This window comes from Pipistrellus kuhlii, unplaced genomic scaffold (assembly GCF_014108245.1).
Source record: "Pipistrellus kuhlii isolate mPipKuh1 unplaced genomic scaffold, mPipKuh1.p scaffold_m20_p_147, whole genome shotgun sequence".
Lineage (NCBI taxonomy): Eukaryota > Metazoa > Chordata > Mammalia > Chiroptera > Vespertilionidae > Pipistrellus > Pipistrellus kuhlii.
The window spans coordinates 27,641-45,258 of NW_023425457.1; the positions used below are offsets into that span (position 1 = coordinate 27,641).

Consider the following 17,618-nt stretch of genomic DNA (forward strand, 5'->3'; position numbering starts at 1 on the left):
CTGCTGAGCCAGAAACTGGGGGGAGGCTCAGCAGACAGTGGTTAGTGAGACCCCAGGCCTCTGCAGACCCTATGCCGGCACCCGGGTGTAATGGACGGTCTAAAATGCACCTGTTTCAGACAATACAACGTGTTTAGATGTCACGTTTTTATATTCACATCATACATCTATACTTCCTCATTGGTGACACTTATTTGGTTCCACAATCTAATTTGTTATACACTTATTTGTATAATTTTCAGCTCTTATTATATCCCACTTATTCTTATGCCTTCGGGATACGTGTACAATAAAGTGAGGGTGAGTGCCTCCTTCGTGCCAGGCACTTTTCATGGCTTAACACCAACCTCAGAGCAACCCTGTGGAGCCCCTTTCCCGTCCCGCGTGGTTCGGGGTTCCTGTCCAGGGTTTGGTTTCTGGAGAAGGCCACACGCAAATGAAAAGAGGCTAGAAAAGAATTAATTTGGGAAATGGAGGGCCAGGCGGGAGTCCACCTCTAGAGGGAGGATTACCCCTGCTCTGGCTTTGGTATCCCTTTTATTGAGGTTATGAGATACACGATATGCTTTAGGCAGGAAATTCCAATAACAGACAATCAGCAAGAATTCACATACGGTTAACAGGTGGAGGCTGCTTTAGCTACCAATGTCTCAAACAGTGAGTGATTAGCTCCGACCATTCAGAGCCATTAAGGGTGGCCAGCCTTCCGGATTCCCTTTTCACATTCTCTCTGAGTGACAATGATCTGTTTCTGGCACAACCCCATTAAGCAGGTGAGCTCATCTCCCTGGCTTCCAGATGGGGAAACTGAGGCACGGTCCTTGCCCCCACTGGTGGCTGAGGTAGGATTTGAACCCAGGGTCCCCGACTGTTGCCTCCCTGGGGCCCAGGATCTCTCTCATGTCTTTGAATCTCACAGGGCACCCGGTAGGGGCTCACTTTGAAGTTTGCTGAATGAATGACATGCTGTTCCGTTGGAGTTTATTGCCTAAATGCACCTGCAGTATATACACTGAGTGGCCAGATTATTATGACCTCTGAACACACACACACACACACACACACACACAATAACCTGGCCACTCTGTGTGTGTGTGTGTGTGTGTGTGTGTGTGTGTGTGTGTGAGAGAGAGAAACGTTGTATTGTCTGAAACAGGTGCTGTTCAGTTACAGTCCCCTCAGGTGAGGAAGCTGAGGCTCAGAGAGGGACAGCTGCTTTTCCAGGGACACACAGAAAGCAAGAGGCTGTGTCGGGTGTGGTATTAGGATCCAGGGTGTCACACATCAAAACCCAAGCTTCCCCTTGTCCCCCGGGAATTATTTTGAATAGGCAGTGGCCAGCATAAGGGCCGGGGTCCTGTAGGAGGGACGCTTCCAGGTGACATGTTCTCTCTCCCCTACAGATCGAGAGGATCAGTCCATTCTCTGCACGTGAGTAGTCCTGAGGGCTTCCTGGTGGAGGTGATCCCAGGTGGGTATGGATCTCCTTGGAGTGGAGTCATTGCTGACCCCCCCTTGCTTCTCCTTGTTTCCCCCCCAGTGGGGAGTCCGGAGCCGGGAAGACAGAAAACACCAAGAAGGTCATCCAGTACCTCGCCCACGTGGCATCCTCACCGAAGGGCAGGAAGGAGACGGGCGTACCGGTAAGTGACCTGCTCTAGAGCCTGCCACCTGCAATGCCCCCTCCATCTCAGGCTCTGCTTCCCCCATAATTCCCTATCTTCCTCAAGGGGGGCCATAGTGTGGGTCTTCTCTTGGATTCCCATGCTGCTTGAGCACCTACTGTCAGCCTGATTCATTGCTGGGAGCCGTGGCAGGTGGAAAAGAAATGCAAGGGCCAGTTCTTGGCCTCGTTGGCCTTTGGAACGGTATCAGGCACATAGTAGGTGCTTACATTCCTGAGCACCTACTATGTGCCAGGCCTAATTTAGGTACCTGCAGTGCCTTGTTGGCTTTACAAGTGGGCATTTATATAGCGCTTATCCCTGTGCTCCCATTAATTTGATGCTCCAGTGAGGTGGGTGGGGTGTTGTTTTCCTGTGTCAAAATGAGAAAGTGAAGGCACAACTGGGGGAGTCGGTTTCGGAGGTCACGCACCCAGCAAGGGCTAGCGTGGATTCAGACCCGGGCATGTGGTCCCCTGGCCACCCCGCTCCACACGCCCAGTTTCCCCCCGTCTCTCCCCCGCCCGGCCCGCCACCCGAGACCACCAGTTCACTTGTGTGTCTGTCCACGTTTCATGTGCCGTGTCCTGATCCATGTCCCGGTCCGTGTCTCGTGTCCCGTGACTTCCTCAGGCCTCCACCAGCGCCATGTCTTATGTGAGTAGCAGGGAATCACCTCGAGTCATAATGCTACCCAGGTCACCCCCAACTACAGTCTTCCTCACAGCCAGGGCCCAAGGCATTGACGGTTATACCTGCCAGGGAGTCACACTGCTGCTTATGGTGGTTATGGTGGTTTTACTAGGTGCACACCAGGCCCTGCGCTGTCACTGAATGCAACCCTGCTATGTACACACAGCGCCGCCCCCCTCCACTGGGTACACACTCCTAGGGCCCGAGCTGTCCTTTAGTGTGGTCCTACTGTGTGTACAAGCCCAATCTGAATTGCTACTTATGTTAGCTCTGTGGTCGGCAAACTGCGGCTCGCGAGCCACATGCAGCTCTTTGGCTCCTTGAGTGTGGCTCTTCCACAAAATACCACGGCCTGGGCCAGTCTATTCTGAAGAAGTGGTGTTAGAAGAAGTTGAAGTTTAAAAAATGTGGCTCTCCAAAGAAATTCCAATCGTTGTCCTGTTGATATTCGGCTCTGTTGACTCATGAGTTTGCTGACCATTATGTTAGCTCTACGGTGTATGCAGACTGGCCACAAATAGCAACGTGAAATAACTCAGAGACCAAAAAGTGCCGTTTATTGCTGACCTGCTGTTCGTAGGTGGGGCCCACAGACACCATGACTTCACACAACCCAGGGACACACACGGCCACGTATGACGGGCCCTGGGCTCAGGCTAGTCTCCGAGGGCCCTCAAGGAAATTAAAGAAATGGTCCAGGGCCAGGTGTCTTCAAACTACGGCCCGCGGGCCACATGCGGCCCGCAGAGGAGTCTGATCCGGCCCGCCAGGTTTTTTGGGCAGTGAGCGCAGCCGAGGTGTTACAGTAGGAATTAGTAGTTCATATAGTCCGGCCCTCCAGCTCTCTGAGGGACCGTGATCTGGCCCCTACTTTAAAAAGTTTGAGGACCCCTGGTCCAGGCCCTAGAGAGCCTGGCGAGGAAGGAGGAAAAGGGAATTGCCGTTTATTGAGCACCTACTATGTTCCTGGCTCTGACACCCAGCTGGCTGTGGGGAGTTCAGAGTAAGAGCCCCCCCCCCCCATAGGGAAGGGAACTGCCGATCTTTACATGCCTACAATGTGCCAGTTTGAAGCACTTTATGTACCGATGGTGCAGATATTTCCTTAATCATTTCACAAGTTACGCATGAGTACACGTTCCCGGTACCAACAACAAAATCAGATCAAGTGGAATTCCTTTCCGCCTCTCAGTGCCCCTTCCTTGGCGAGGCTCACACTGCTGACCGTTTGGTGTGTATCCTTGCAGGCCTAAATGTTTACGAACATGTATATATATATATATATACCTGCAGAAGCGCGAGTCTGGTTTTGGGTGGCGTTTTTTCCCCTCAATTTATTTTTTTATCCATGGGATCACTCTGTGGGTATCGTTCTGCAGGCTTTTCTTCTCGTTTGTTTGTTTTTTGCTTTGTTTCCACTTGGCAATTTCTCTTGGAGATGTTCGCTTGATCCCTGCGCAGTAGACTGACAGGCACCACCCGGGTGCAGGGAGGGAGGCACACACCCAGACACACAAAAGGTCCCCCCCAACCCCCCCCCCCCCCACACACACGTTCAGTCAGCGGTAGCTCAGACCCCAGTCTCCCGCCCCCTTCTCACTGCGGTGCCTCTCCCAGGGTGAACTGGAGCGGCAGCTTCTCCAGGCCAACCCCATCCTGGAGGCCTTCGGCAACGCCAAGACGGTGAAGAATGACAACTCCTCCCGATTTGTGAGTGTGGGGAGGGCGCCGAACAGCAGCTGGGCATGAAGCGGGGAGGGAAAGGGGGAGGAAAAGGGGGAGGAAAGATGTGTGAGTCAGCTGAGGGGGGCGGGGCCGGGGGGCCGGGGGCCTGAGTCCTGAGGAAAGAAGTCAAAGGGGCCTGGACCTTGGATTCCCCAGGAGCCCCCACGGAGACGCCATGACTGGGGCGGGGTTCAGGGCAGGGAGAGAGACAGACAAGAGGCAGGCCTGGCTCCGGGCGGGGTGAGTGTGGGTGAGGGCTGCTCTTCAGACCCTCGGGAGGGAGGGCACCGTCAGCTGAGCCCCCACGCGCTTACCTCCCAGGGCAAGTTCATCCGCATCAACTTCGACGTTGCCGGGTACATCGTGGGCGCCAACATCGAGACCTGTATCCTTCCGGGCCTGGGGGTTAGGGGGCCAGGGGGTCAGAGGGCCTGGGGATCTGGGGGCCTGGGGGCCGCGGGCGGCCGGAGAGGGAGGGAGGGAGGGAGAGAGGCGCTTGGGATCTCGGCGCTCCCAGGGGACAGGCGTCTACACGCACAGAAAGCCCTGGCTCCCCGCTGCGCAGACACCGTGCCTCAGTTTCCCCCTCAGTGGGAAAGGAAGGATCACAGAACCTCAGGAAAGGGTAGAGACCGCATCTCCACGTGGAGGGAGGAGGGCAGGGGCTGCGGCTGCTTTTAGAAGGCGGACACAGCCGTGCAGGGGGCCGGGAGGGCGGGGTCCCGAGGACCATCTCCGGGTTCGGTGATCCGCCCGGAGGACTTAGGGCCTCAGCACACAGTCACGCTCACGCCCTGGTTCCTCTGGGCGGAAGGACACGCACCGTTAGCCAGGGAGGCGCTGGCCAGGGAGGCGCGGGGCGGCGTCCGGGAATTTACAAACTAAAAAACAGCACCCACCCCTCAGGGAAACTGGCTGGGAGGGTAACGATGGCAGGAGATATTCTTTTTTATTTTTTTATTTTATTGATTTTTCACAGAGAGGAAGAGAGAGGGACAGAGAGCCAGAAACACCGATGAGAGAGATCATCCATCAGCTGCCTCCCGCACCGCCCCCCCCCAACCCGGGATGCGCCCGCAACCAAGGCACATGCCCTTGACCGGAATCGAACCCGGAACCTTTCAGTCTGCAAGCCAACGCTCTATCCGCTGAGCCAAACCGGTTTTGGCAGGAGATAGTCTTTTTAAAAATATATATATTTTATTGATTTTTTACAGAAAGGAAGAGAGGGATAGAGAGCTAGAAGCATCAACGAGAGAGAAACATCCATCAGCTGCCTCCTGCACAACCCGCACAGGGGATGTGCCCGCAACCAAGGTACATGCCCTTGACCGGAATCGAACCTGGGACCCTTCAGTCCACAGGCCGACGCTCTATCCACTGAGCCAAACCGGTTAGGGCTGGCAGGAGATATTCTCATTGTAACTCGTTTACCCTCCCAGCGACTCGTTGGTGGGTGTTGTGATCAAGCCCCTTTCACAGATGGGGAAACTGAGGCACGGGGCTTCAGTGACATGCTCAAGGCCGCTCATCCAGTCAGTGGCAGGGCCCCAGGTGGGGTGGGGCTGAGAAGGGCCCCACCGCCTTTCCGGACAGCAGGGGTCGGCTAGGGGATCGTGGGGGCCGGGCGGGGTCCCCTCCCCACTCCTCTGCGGCACCTTGACTCGCTGCGCCAGATCTGCTGGAGAAGTCGCGGGCCATCCGCCAGGCCAAGGACGAGTGCAGCTTCCACATCTTCTACCAGCTGCTGGGCGGCGCGGGCGAGCAGCTCAAGGGTCCGTCCTGCCGCTGGGCCCCGGGAGGAGGCGGTGGTGGTGGGGGAGGAAGCCCTGAGGCCTGTCCGGCTCCTGCCGGCCAGTGGATGCTGTCTCCTCCTGCATCCCTCGGCCCCTGGTTCCTGTCCCCTCATGACTTGTGCCCACAGAGTCCCGCCACCCGCCCCGGCCCACGCTGCCCTCCGGCCCTGCTGTCTCCCGGGTCTTGGTCGCGCTGGCCCCGTGGCCACGTGGCTCCTGCTCACGCTCACGTCTCTCTGCTCACTCCAGCTTTGCTGTGGCTCCCGTGGCCTCGCGGTCCCCGTGGTCCTGGTCCGGGCGGATCCCCGGCTCTCCTGGCTCTGCTGCTGCCTGAGGGTCTTCTGCTTCTCACTCCCGCTCCTCCTGCTCCTCCCGCTCCGACTCCTCCTGCCACGGTCCCCGCTGCCCGAGGCTCCCTCTCCTTCTGGCTCCCGCTCCCGGTGGCTCCTGAGCCACACGCCCTCTGCTGCTGCCCCTGCCACAGCTTCCGCTAACTGGGGACCCCCGGGCCCATTGCTTCTGCGGGCCAGCGGCTCCTGCTGCTCTGGGCAGCCCCAGCACGGGAGAATCCCTGCGGAAGGAGGGAAGATGAACGGTGTAAGACGTGCTAAGTACGCACCCCCTCCGCCCCCCGGTCCAAGCTGAGCTCGTTTATCCAAGGAGGAGACCGAGGGTTCCCGTGGGGAAGGGCCTGGCCTGGGGTGGCCTCCGAGGAAGCTGGGATTGACCTCGGCCTCTGCTGCTTCCCCTGCAGCTGACCTCCTCCTGGAGCCTTGCTCCAGCTACCGCTTCCTCACCAACGGGCCCGCGTCCTCCCCCGGTCAGGAGCGCGAGCTCTTCCAGGAGACGCTGGAGTCCCTGCGTGTCCTGGGGTTCACCCATGAGGAGATCACCTGTGAGTGTGCCCTGGGCCCGGGCAGGGTGGGGCTGGGCTCTGCATGGGCTGGTGGGGCCGGGGCCAGGAGGGGGGGAAGGGGGAAGGCTGGTCATTCATTCCTTGGATTATTTGCTCAAGAGTTTATTGAGCAAGTACTGTGTGCACACGCTGGGTAGGAGACTGATAAGCATTCCTGCCTCTGGGAGGCTGGTTGGATGAGAACTGCAATCCAGATAAACCAGGAATTCGGTGCTCTCCAAGGAGGCGGTGAATGCCAGGGAGGAAAATAGAACGAGGGATGGAGGGGGGGACGAGGGGACAGCTTTAAGCAGGGGATCACGAGATGGCGAGCAAAGGCCTGGGGGAGCTCGGAGTGAGCATGGGTGATATCAGGGAAGAGCACTTTAAGCTGGGGGTCAGCCTGTGCAAAGGCCCTGGGGCAGCGAAGGCATGGCCTGTTTCAAGGGTGAAACATCCGTCTAGTATGTGATAGAGGGGAGGGAGGGATGGCGCTGCAGAGGCAGGCGGGGCCTCAGATTCGGGGCTGAGGAGGGTCCGGGTCCGGGGGCTCTGAGAAGCCTGGGAGAGCTCCGAGCAGGCCAGGGGCAGCTCTGGGCCACGTGGAGGATGGACTGGAGGTCGGGAGGGGGCTGAGGCGAGGGAGCAGGGGAAATAGTGTTGTTCTGAATATGGAATACTCAGATCATCACAATTGTGTGACGCTAATTTGCCCCTGAATTTGTCACCAGACAGTTATGTCCTGACCCTCGTCCTGCGACAGGGCAATCTTCGCTCACGGGGGCCGCCCTAAGGGAGGACCCCGCACCGAGCCCCGAGCCCCTCACACGGCAGGAAGGGATTGTGCCCGTTGTGGGGGCCCAGAGGCCAGGCGTGGACGGGGTCGGCTGGTCCCGGGAGGATCTGTCCCTGCCCCTCTCCTCGCTGCTGGTGGTTTCCTGGCCAGCTGCCCAGGTGCTGGGCCTGCAGGAGCGTCACCTGATCCGCCTCTGTGTTCACACGGCCCTCTCCCCGCGCGACACCTGCGTGTGCCACTTCCGCCTGGTGTCAGGGCACCCGCCCCGTCCCACCAGATTAGGGGCCCCCTGCTGCCTCGTCTTAAAGGAAGCGATGGCGCCTGCACCCAACACCCAATCGCGGCCGCGTTCTGAGGGGCCCTGGGCTTACTAGCAGGGGTCCTCAAACTTTTTAAAGTGGGGGCCAGATCACGGTCCCTCAGAGAGCTGGAGGGCCGGACTATATGAACTACTAATTCCTACTGTAACACCTCGGCTGCGCTCACTGCCCAAAAAACCTGGCGGGCCGGATCAGACTCCTCTGCGGGCCGCATGTGGCCCGCGGGCCGTAGTTTGAAGACGCCTGGCTTAGGGTGTCCGCACACCTCTTGTGGGGAAGGCCTGGTTCCTCCCCTAACAGGAACCTAGAGCAGCGGCTCTCAGCCTCTCATACAGCTCCTCGTGTGGTGGTGACCCCCGGCCATGACACTGGTCTCGTGGCTACTTCACAGCTGTCATTTTGCTGCTGTTATGAATTGTAATGTAAATGTCTGTGTTTTCCGATGGCCTTAGGCCAGTGGTCGGCAAACTCATTCGTCCACAGAGCCAAATATCAACAGCACAACGATTGACATTTCTTTGGAGAGCCACGTTTTTTAAACTTCCAACTTCTTCCAACACCACTTCGTCAACATAGACTCGCCCAGGCCCGTGGTATTTTGTGCAAGAGCCACTCTCAAGGGGCCAGAGAGCCGCAGTTTGCCAACCACCGGTCTTGGGCGACCCACAGGTTGAGCATCACTAGCGGGGTCGCCTAAGACCGTCGGAAAACACAGATATTTGCATTACGATTCATGGCAGTGGCAAAAGGACAGTTATGAAGGGGCAACGAAACTAATTGCATGGCTGGGGGTCACCACAGCATGAGGAGCTGTATTAAAGGCTGCGGCATTTAGGAAGGTTGAGAACCGCTGATACAGAGGTTGACCTCCGCCATGTTTCGGCCGCAGCCTGAGGTCGTGTGGTTTGGGTGGCCTGTGGTTTTATCACCGAGGCCGGGAGAAAGATGCTCATTCCAGGGCAGGGCAGGGCCAGGCAGGCCTCCTCCTCCTCTGGTCCCTGGCGCTGCCGGAGGCCCCGGGAGCCGCTGTCGGTGGGAGGGCTGCAGACCAAGAGCCAGCGTGGCCGCCTCCCGGGCTGCAAACAGTCGGGGCACATGGACACAGGTCCCCGCCTCCCCTGGATGCACAACCCTCGCCTCCCCACCCGTCTCCGATCTCCTCCCTGGGCAGCCCGCAAACAGACTCAGATGGTGGGGCCTGGGCCTCCTGCCTGGCCCCTCAGGTCCCGCCTGACCCCCTGACACATGTCACCTCACATAACCCACAGGGAATGGCAGGCAGTGACAGGTGAACGAGGCCAAAGGTCGTCCCAGGAAAACCAAGTCTCCTGACCCCACCCCTCCCCCGCACCCCACCTGAATGTTGCACCACAAAGCTTCCGGCTTCTCCTTCTAGAAACAGTAACAGTTTAGGTGACTTAGAAGAGATGCACATATTTTCTCCACCACGACAGGCCTTCTGTAGCCCCAGGGCTGGGGCTCAGCGGACCTGGTGAGTCAAATGTTGAGATGTTTCTCTGCTGAGTTAAAAGGTCCCGCACGGCATCGCCCCAGGTGGGCCCGCCCCCTGACCTTCCTCCCAAGACGCCCGAGATGCCCGACCAGCAGGCGAAAACCATCTGGCACGTCAGCCCCACGTGGGGTCCCAGGGGTCAGCTCGCCGCCCAGGGCTCGGGGGCTTTGCTCCCCACTTTTCCCACCAAACGATACGTTTTGGCCATCGTTGTGTTTTAGTCCGTGTACTAGGGGTGTCGAACTCAATCAGAGAAGGGGCCAAAATCTAAAATGCAGCCTAAATCGCGGGCCGAATGGTTTACTGAACAGTCATAAACTGTCATTGTGATGGAAACGCAGCGGAGTGCAGTGATGACAGTGCGGTGCGGGCCACATTGCAAGGCCTGGCGGGACGGATTTGGCCCGCGGGCCTTGTGTTTGACACATGTGGTAGGTGAACTTCAGTCCTTTTTAGTGGCTGTGTACGTTTTCGTTGTTTGTAAAAGTACTAGAGGCTCAGTGCACAAAATTCGTGCACAGTGAGGGTCCCCAGGCCTGGCCAGCGATCCAGGGCCGTTCTGTGGGGTGACTGGCCAGGCAATCACTGGCACCAGCCTAGGCTGGCCTGGGGCATGCAGGCTGGAGGCAGCTCCTGCGTTGAGCGTCTGCCCCCTCGTGTTGAGTGTATGTCATAGCAATTTTATGATATAAGATTTTTTTAAATCCTCACCTGATTTCTGGAGAGAGAGAAAAACATTGATGTGAGAGAGAAACATTGATTAGTTGCCTCCCGTACCCCCCCTGACTGGGGATTGAACCGGCAACCTTTGCAGGCGTCTTCAAACTACGGCCCGCGGGCCACATGCGGCCCGCAGAGGAGTCTGATCCGGCCCGCCAGGTTTTTTGGGCAGTGAGCGCAGCCGAGGTGTTACAGTAGGAATGAGTAGTTCATATAGTCCGGCCCTCCAGCTCTCTGAGGGACCGTGATCTGGCCCCCACTTTAAAAAGTTTGAGGACCCCATATAATATGGGATGATGCTCCAACCAACCGAGCCGCTGGGCCAGAGCATGGTTTTCATTGTTTAGATCAGTGGTCGGCAAACTGAGGCTCGAGAGCCACATGCGGCTCTTTGGCCCCTTGAGTTTTTAGCAAAGGCCAGCTTAGGAGGACCCTAATTTAGTTCATAAACTACCTATATGGTTTAAGTTTTACAAATTTGGCGCTCAAAGGAAATTTCAGCTGTCGTGCTGTTGCTACTTGGCTCTGTTGATTAATGAGTTTGCTGACCACTGGGTTAGAGCAACTATGAGGCCTTTTCCCAAACCCTGTTCCTTGGAGGTGATTACATTGCACTGCTATTAAATGACCGAGAAAATAAACACCCTCGTCCCTTGGTCTTCCCGCTCATGTGTGGACACGTCTGTAGGCAGCAACAGTCTTTCCTCCGATTATACAGTGCCCTCCCCTTTTCCTTGGAAAATGCACTGTGCGTTCAAACCAAATGCTTATGTGTTGACACGTGAAACAGGAGGGATTCTCGTCAGGTCACTGCAGACCATCGCCTCACAGATGTGACTGCCCAGGGGGACAGTTAGGAGTTACCTGGGATGTGGGCAATTCTTTTCTTTATTTTTTTATCTTAAATATGTTTTTATTGATTTCAGAGAGGAAGGGAGAAGGAGAGAGAGATAGAAACATCCATGATGAGAGAGAATCACTGATTGGCTGCCTCCTGTACGCCCTCTACTGGGGATGGAGCTCACAACCCGGATATGTGCCCTTGACCGGGAATCGAACCGTGACCTCCTGGTTCATAGGTGGACGCTCCCCCACTGAGCCACGCCCGCTGGGCACTAAGGTGTCTTGAAACAGAAACACACGTAAAACAAGGTGATGTGTTGCCTGGTTGATGAACATGTGACGGGTCCCGGGACCCGAACCTGGTACTTCCCCCTCTTTCCGTGTTCTCAGTGACTCCATAGGACGTCACTGCAAACGACGAGAATCAGCTGTGCTTGCTATTTCCTGCCTTTCTTACACGGAGTGTGACCCCCACACCATCCTCACCTCGCAGCTTCTGCTCGATACTTTAAAAACCTTTGCTCATTCACCTCTCTGAGTCCTTTACAATCTTACACGCATTGCTTTATGAAACGGACAACGGTCCAGGCACCGAATGGCGATACAGCGGACCTTGGACACAAATGCATCTGTCCATCTGTGTGCTTTCAGGCCTGCCTGGTGTCATAGGTGGATTTTAAGCTCAAGGTGGGCCCTAACCAGTGTGGCTCAGTGGATAGAGCGTGGGCCTGCGGACTGAGGGGTCCCAGGTTCAATTCCGGTCAAGGGCATGTACCTTGGTTGCGGGCACATCCCCAGTAGGGGGTGTGCAGGAAGCAGCTGAAGGTGGTGATGTGATCTGACGTAGGGTTTTTTATTTTATTTTATTTTTAAAAATATATTTTATTGATTTTTTTACAGAGATGAAGGGAGAGGGATAGAGAGTTAGAAACATCGATCAGCTGCCTCCTGCACACCCCCCACTGGGGAGGAGCCTACAACCAAGGTACATGCTCTTGACTGGAATCGAACCCAGGACCCTTCAGTCTGCAGGCTGACACTCTATCCACTGAGCAAAATGCTCTATCCACTGAGCAAAACTGGTTTCAGTAGTTTTTTGTGTTTTTTTTTTTTTAATATGTTTTTATTGATTTTTAGAGAAAGAGGAAGGGAGAGGGATAGAGAGAGAAATACTGATGATTGATTGGCTGCCTCCTGCAGACCTTCTACTGGGGATCCAGTCCTCAACCCGCCTGTGCCCTGGACGGGAATCGAACCGGTGACCTCTTGGTTCCTGGGTGGACGCTCAGCCGCTGAGCCACGCTCCGCCCGGCCGGGCTGACAGGGTTTTGGAGCTCCGTGTCTGAGGGGTGTAGCTGAGGCCACCTCAGGGTCTGGGCCGTGGTGACCCCTCTCTCTGCCCCCAGCCATGCTGCGGATGGTCTCAGCCGTGCTCCAGTTCGGCAACATCGTCCTGAAGCGAGAACGCAACACCGACCAGGCCTCCATGCCCGACAACACAGGTGACGCCCCCGCCCGCTGCCCACCGGCGTGGCCGCATCCCCGTCCCGCCCACAGAGCACCCCCCTGCCCAGCCCGGTGCCCTCAGGTCCTGCCCAGCTGAGTCTTTTCCAGAACAGCCTTTGCCACCGCCTTCCTGGTCATGGAAGGTGCGGTCCCTGCTCAGAGTTTGACCAGCACCAGCGTGCCCACGGGGGCTGGGGGAGGGAAGAGGGCACGGGGGTGGCAGGGGAGGAGCAGGGTCCTGGGCATCCCAGCCCCTCCCCAGACACCTGCCTTTAGCATTGGGCCTGTCTCCTGCTGGCCTCCGGGCCTGATATATATTATTTTGCCTTTCAAAAGCAGAATTATAGTTGATGTTCTATTTTCTATCCAACTGGAAATAGCTCCGCTTTATTATTGTTTTTAACACATTTTTTATTGATTTCAGGGAGAGAGAGAGAGACATCAATGATGAGAATCATCCATCGGCTGCCTCCTGCACGCCCCCGAGTGGGGATCGAGCCCAGAACAGGGCCTGTGCCCTTGACCGGAATGGAACCCGGCACCCTTCTGTCCACAGGCCGATGCTCTACCCACTGAGCCATGCCGGCTGGGGCAAAGGGTGCTCCCTTTTAGGACCTGAGACGCCCGCAGTGGGAAAGGCGGGGCTTCTGTTCCCCACAGCGGGAGGGAGGGCGGGGGGGGGGGGGTACCCCTTCCGGTGCTGAAGGTCCGGGTGCCTGTCCGTCCTCAGCCGCCCAGAAGCTCTGCCGCCTGCTGGGAATCGGGGTGACGGACTTCTCCCGCGCCCTGCTCACCCCCCGCATCAAAGTTGGCCGGGACTACGTGCAGAAGGCGCAGACCAAGGAGCAGGTGGGGGTGCTAAGGGGGCCGTGCTGGGGGGACGGTGCTGGGGGGGCGGTGCTGGGGGGGGCGGTGCTGGGGGGGCGGTGCCGGGGGCGGTGCTAGGGGGGGCGGTGCTGGGGGGGGCGGTGCTGGGGGGGCGGTGCTGGGGGGGGCGGTGCTGGGGGGGCGGTGCTGGGGGGGGCGGTGCTGGGGGGGGCGGTGCTGGGGGGGCGGTGCTGGGGGGGCGGTGCTGGGGGGGCGGTGCTGGGGGGGCGGTGCTGGGGGGCGGCTGTGCTGGTGGGGCGGTGCTGGGGGGCGGTGCTGGGGGGGGGCGTGCGAGTGGGGAGAACTCCAGCCAAGGTCCTGGGTCTCAGTGGCTTATGCCTTTTTTCCTCGCTCACTCAACCAACTTTTGCCCAGTTATGGGGTGTTCGCCCAGTTACGGCCCTGGTCTGGGTGTGGGGACGGAGGCAGCGGTAGGAACACAGACAATGAAAGATACGCAGGATGCTTCCAGCCAGGGACGAAGGAGAGGGCCAGGCGGTCAGGAAGGTCCTCCCCGGGCGGTGATGCTCACGTTGAGACCGGGTCGGTTTCAGGCAGAGGGAAGAGCTGTGCAAAGGCCCTGGGGCGGGAACCAGCTGGCGAGTGGGGGACGTGAAGGAGGTCGGTGAGGCTGGAGAGTGGGGAAGAGGGTGGTTGAAGCTGCAGGCAGAGAGGTTGGGAGGGGACAGATCATACAGGGTCTTAGAGGCCACGGTAAGGAGGTGACTTTTATTAAAGGTGCAGCAGGGAGGCCAGCGAGGGTGTAAGCCAGGGAGCAAGCTGACTCAGTTTGTTTTTTGTAAAAATCTCCTTTCCTCATTTTTTTTTTTGTTAGTCTTTATTAGAGGATATTTTCCCATTGATTTTTATTTATTTATTTATTTATTTATTTAAAATATATATCTTATTGATTTTTTTTTACAGAGAGGAAAGGAGAGGGATAGAGAGTTAGAAACATCAGTGAAAGAGAATCATTGATCAGCTGCCTCTTGCACACCTCCTACTGGGGATGTGCCCGCAACTCAGGTACATGCCCTTGACCGGAATCGAACCTGGGACCTTTCAGTCCGCAGGCCGACGCTCTATTCACTGAGCCAACCTGGCTAGGGCTCCTCATCTTCTTATAAAAAAAATATTTTTATTGGTTTCAGAGAGAAAGGGAGAGGAGAGAGAGACTGAAACATCAATGATGCGAGAGAATCATTGCTCGGCTGCCTCCTGCAGGCCCCCGCCTGGGGATGGAGCCTGCCACCCGGGCCTGTGCCTGATGGGGAATCGAACCGTGACCTCCTGGTTCAGGGGTCGACATTCAACCACTGAGCCACGCCGGCCGGGCAGGCTCTCCTTCTCTCCCATGTGGAGAATGAGGGCAGGGGCCACGGCGGAAGCAGCCGGTCATGGCGAGGCTGCTGCCATAATCCGAGCCAGTGACACTGAGGCTGAGAGGGGCTCGCAGTGGTGGGAGAGGAGGGCAGTCAGTGAGCGTGAGCTGAGGTTTGCGGGTCCAGCTCTTGGGCAGAGGCCTCTGCCTGCCCCAGGCTGGGCACCCGAGGTGCTAGGATGAAGACAGAGGGGGAGACGGGACAGAGACTGCAGCTCACACTGAGCAGGAGGAGATTGAGGCACAGAGAGGTTTATCCACATGCCCGAGGTAACACAGCGCCTGATGGCAGAGCTGGGGTTCACACCCAGGTTGGCAGGGCCGGAGCCCACCGTCTTGCCTGTTACGCGGTCCAGCTGGTTCAGGGAGTCCGGGGAGGGCTGAGGGACGGATGAGCCCCGAGCAGGGCTCCGGTGACGGTCGGCCGTGGTTCCTGACCTCGATCGTGAACCGGGGAGTGGGGCCCCGGTGTGCAGGCCGGGCCTCACTGGCGCCCTGTCCCCCTGCAGGCTGACTTCGCGCTGGAGGCCCTGGCCAAGGCCACCTACGAGCGCCTCTTCCGCTGGCTGGTCCTGCGCCTCAACCGGGCGCTGGACCGCAGCCCCCGCCAGGGCGCCTCCTTCCTGGGCATCCTGGACATCGCCGGCTTCGAGATCTTCCAGGTCCGCCGTGCGCAGCGCAGCCTGAGGCCGCCTCCCCTCCCTCTGGGTCCGCCTCCCCTCCCTCTGGGTCCGCCTCCCCTCCCTCTGGGTCCCCGGCCCTCCCTCTGGGCTCCCGTCCCCTCCCTCTGGGCCCCCGTCCCCTCCCTCTGGGCCCCCGTCCCCTCCCTCTGGGCTCCCGTCCCCTCCCTCTGGGCCCCCGTCCCCTCCCTCTGGGCCCCCGTCCCCTCCCTCCCCTCTGGGCTCCCCTCCCCCTCCCTCTGAGCCCCCTCCCCCTCCCTCTGGGGTCCCCGCCCTCCCCTCTGGTCCCATCCCCCTCCCTCTGGGTCCCTTCCCCCCCCCTCTGGCCCCCTCCCCCTCCCTCTGGGTCCCCATCCCCCTCCCTCTGGGTCCCCGGCCCTCCCTCTGGGTCCGCCTCCCCTCCCTCTGGGTCCGCCTCCCCGTCCCTCTGGGCCCCGTCCCCTCCCTCTGGGCTCCCGTCCCCTCCCTCTGGGCCCCCGTCCCCTCCCTCTGGGCCCCCGTCCCCTCCCTCTGGATCCTTTTCCCCCTACCCCTCCCTCTGGATCCTCCTCCCCTTCCCTCTGGGTCCCCCTCCCCCTCCCTCTGGGCTCCCGTCCCCTCCCCTCTGGTCCGCCGTCCCCTCCCTCTGGGTCCGCCTCCCCTCCCTCTGGGCCCCGTCCCCTCCCTCTGGGCCCCCCGTCCCCTCCCTCTGGATCCTTTCCCCTACCCTCCCTCTGGATCCCCGCCTCCCTCCCTCTGGGCCCCGTCCCCTCCCTCTGGGCCCCCGTCCCCTCCCTCTGGGCCCCCGTCCCCTCCCTCTGGGCCCCCCTCCCCCTCCCTCTGGGCCCCCGTCCCCTCCCTCTGGGCCCCCGTCCCCTCCCTCTGGGCCCCGTCCCCTCCCTCTGGGCTCCTTTCCCTATCCCTCTGGGGTCCCTTCCCCCCCTCTGGGCCCTCTGTCCCCTCCCTCTGGGCCCTCCCGTCCCCTCCCCTCCTCTGGCCCCCCTCCCCTCCCCCTGGGCCCCCGTCCCCTCCCTCTGGGCTCCCGTCCCCCTCCCTCTGGGTCCCCCTCCCCCTCCCTCTGGGCCCCTGTCCCCTCCCTCTGGGCTCCCGTCCCCTCCCTCTGGGTCCGCTTCCCCGTCCCTCTGGGCTCCCGTCCCCTCCCTCTGGGCTCCCGTCCCCTCCCTCTGGGTCCGCCTCCCCTCCCTCTGGGCCCCGTCCCCTCCCTCTGGGCTCCCGTCCCCTCCCTCTGGGCCCCCGTCCCTTCCCCCTGGCCCCCGTCCCTCCCTCTGGATCCTGCGCTCCCCTTCCTCTGGGGTCCCGTCCCCCTCCCTCTGGGCCCCTGTCCCCTCCCTCTGGGCTCCCGTCCCCTCCCTCTGGGTCCGCTTCCCCGTCCCTCTGGGCTCCCGTCCCCTCCCTCTGGGCCCCCGTCCCCTCCCTCTGGATCCTTTTCCCCCTACCCCTCCCTCTGGGTCCCCCTCCCCCTCCCTCTGGGCCCCCGTCCCCCTCCCTCTGGGTCCCCGTCCCCTCCCTCTGGGCCCCCGTCCCCCTCCCTCTGGGCCCCCCTCCCCCTCCCTCTGGGTCCCCATCCCCCTCCCTCTGTGTCCCCGCCCCCCGCCCTCTGGGTCCCCGTCCCCCTCCCTCTGGGTCCCCATCCCCCTCCCTCTGGGCCCCCGTCCCCCTCCCTCTGGGTCCCCCTCCCCCTCCCTCCGGGCCCCCGTCCCCCTCGCTCTGGCCCCCGCTCCTTCTCACGCTCCCCTCCTCCCCGCAGCTGAACTCCTTCGAGCAGCTGTGCATCAACTACACCAACGAGAAGCTGCAGCAGCTGTTCAACCACACCATGTTCGTGCTGGAGCAGGAGGAGTACCAGCGCGAGGGCATCCCCTGGACCTTCCTGGACTTCGGCCTCGACCTGCAGCCCTGCATCGACCTCATCGAGCGGCCGGTGAGCCCGCCCCGCTCCGCCCGCCGTCCCGGGGCCGGGGTCCAGGCCCGCCCGCCCGCCTCGGCCTCCCCGTCCTCACAGGGGGGCAGCCCGGGTCTGCGTGACGCCGGGACGTGCGGCCGCAGCGCCGGCTCCAGCCCCGGGCCCGTCCGTGGCTGTCCCTGTCCCTGTCCCTGTGCCTGTCCCTGTCCCTGTGCCTGTCCCTGTCCCTGTGCCTGTCCCTGTCCCTGTCCCTGTCCCTGTGCCTGTCCCTGTCCCTGTGCCTGTGCCTGTCCCTGTGCCTGTCCCTGTCCCTGTG

At 59.9% G+C, this 17,618-nt stretch overlaps 1 protein-coding gene across 8 annotated transcripts in view; it reads left to right on the forward strand.

Annotated features, from left to right (window-relative positions):
- The window catches only part of MYH14 (myosin heavy chain 14), a 91,804-nt gene that overhangs the window by 26,628 nt on the left and 47,558 nt on the right, over nucleotides 1–17,618 (forward strand). For 6 of the 8 annotated variants that reach the window (XM_045581646.1, XM_036437648.2, XM_036437647.2 and 3 more), the window contains exons 4-14: nucleotides 1,404–1,431; nucleotides 1,541–1,643; nucleotides 2,298–2,321; nucleotides 3,975–4,067; nucleotides 4,404–4,467; nucleotides 5,759–5,857; nucleotides 6,633–6,773; nucleotides 12,372–12,467; nucleotides 13,202–13,320; nucleotides 15,229–15,381; nucleotides 17,147–17,320. In XM_045581646.1, coding sequence (XP_045437602.1) covers nucleotides 1,404–1,431; nucleotides 1,541–1,643; nucleotides 2,298–2,321; nucleotides 3,975–4,067; nucleotides 4,404–4,467; nucleotides 5,759–5,857; nucleotides 6,633–6,773; nucleotides 12,372–12,467; nucleotides 13,202–13,320; nucleotides 15,229–15,381; nucleotides 17,147–17,320 — 1,094 coding nt within the window. The remainder of the gene's footprint in view (nucleotides 1–1,403; nucleotides 1,432–1,540; nucleotides 1,644–2,297; nucleotides 2,322–3,974; nucleotides 4,068–4,403; nucleotides 4,468–5,758; nucleotides 5,858–6,632; nucleotides 6,774–12,371; nucleotides 12,468–13,201; nucleotides 13,321–15,228; nucleotides 15,382–17,146; nucleotides 17,321–17,618) is intronic. The other 2 variants (XM_045581645.1, XM_045581649.1) reach the window with 1 other exon arrangement.